Source organism: Elephantulus edwardii, unplaced genomic scaffold, assembly GCF_000299155.1.
Source record: "Elephantulus edwardii isolate Elephantulus edwardi_28Jun2011 unplaced genomic scaffold, EleEdw1.0 scaffold00068, whole genome shotgun sequence".
In the NCBI taxonomy this organism is placed as follows: Eukaryota; Metazoa; Chordata; class Mammalia; order Macroscelidea; family Macroscelididae; genus Elephantulus; species Elephantulus edwardii.
The window spans coordinates 11,550,365-11,551,308 of NW_006399818.1; the positions used below are offsets into that span (position 1 = coordinate 11,550,365).

The 944-nt window shown below is 48.6% G+C and overlaps 1 protein-coding gene across 1 annotated transcript in view; it reads right to left on the minus strand.

Moving 5' to 3' along the window:
• Positions 1-413, minus strand: part of LOC102843944 (40S ribosomal protein S14-like) — a 1,553-nt gene extending 1,140 nt beyond the window's left edge. Inside the window, exon 1 of the mRNA XM_006888576.1 lies at positions 9-413. Within this exon, the coding sequence (XP_006888638.1) occupies positions 9-401 (393 nt within the window). The 5' untranslated portion in view covers positions 402-413. The remainder of the gene's footprint in view (positions 1-8) is intronic.
• Between the last annotated feature and the right edge of the window lie 531 nt (positions 414-944).

Sequence of the window (944 nt, forward strand, 5' to 3'; positions counted from 1 at the left end):
GGGGTGACATTCTCAATCCGTCCAATCTTCATTCCTGAACGGGCAAGGGCTCTGAGGGCAGACTGGGCCCCAGGTCCAGGGGTCTTGGTTCGATTTCCTCCTTTAGCGCAAAGTTGAATGTGTAAAGCAGAGATGCCCAGCTCCTTGCACCTCTGTGCCACATCCTGAGCAGCCAACATGACCGCATATGGTGAGGATTCGTCTCGGTCAGCCTTCGCCTTCATACCGCCAGTCACACGGCAGATGGTTTCCTTGCCAGAAAGATCGGTGACATGAACAAAAGTGTCATTGAAGGATGCAAAAATGTGGCAGACACCAAAGACATTCTCTCCTTCTGCCACCTGAGGTCCAAGGCTGATGACCTGCTCTTCCTTCTTTTCCTTTCCCTTACGAGGTGCCATGTCTGCTCGTAGTCTCCAGACTCCCACCTGAAAGAGATGGCTGTTTTTTAAAAAAAGTAGATGGCTACATTTTACTTCTGAGCCACCTTTGTGTGGATTCAAACCTCATATCTATCAGTTAGCAGCTGAGTTATTAATCATATATGTTGTTGTTGTTTTGTTATGTGCCGTTGAATGGCTTGGACTCATAGTGACCCTATGTACAACAGCCCTAAACTCCGCTCTGTCCTGTGCCAATTGCACTGTCTCAGATACACCCATCCCGATAACCCCAGTAACTGAATCAATCAACCTCATAGACGGCCTTCCTCTCCTGCGCTGTCCCACCACCCTACCAACCATAATGTTGCTCTCCAAGGACCGATCCCTCCTTACAACATGTCCAAAGTATGTTAGATGAAGCCTCAGAATCCTTCCCTCCAAGGAGCCTCTCGGTTTAACCCCCTCCAGGATTAATCTCATAGTACCCTCAATACTCTTCTCCAGCACCACAGCTCAAAGGCACCAATTCTCCTTCTATCCTCCCAAGTCATTGTCCAACTT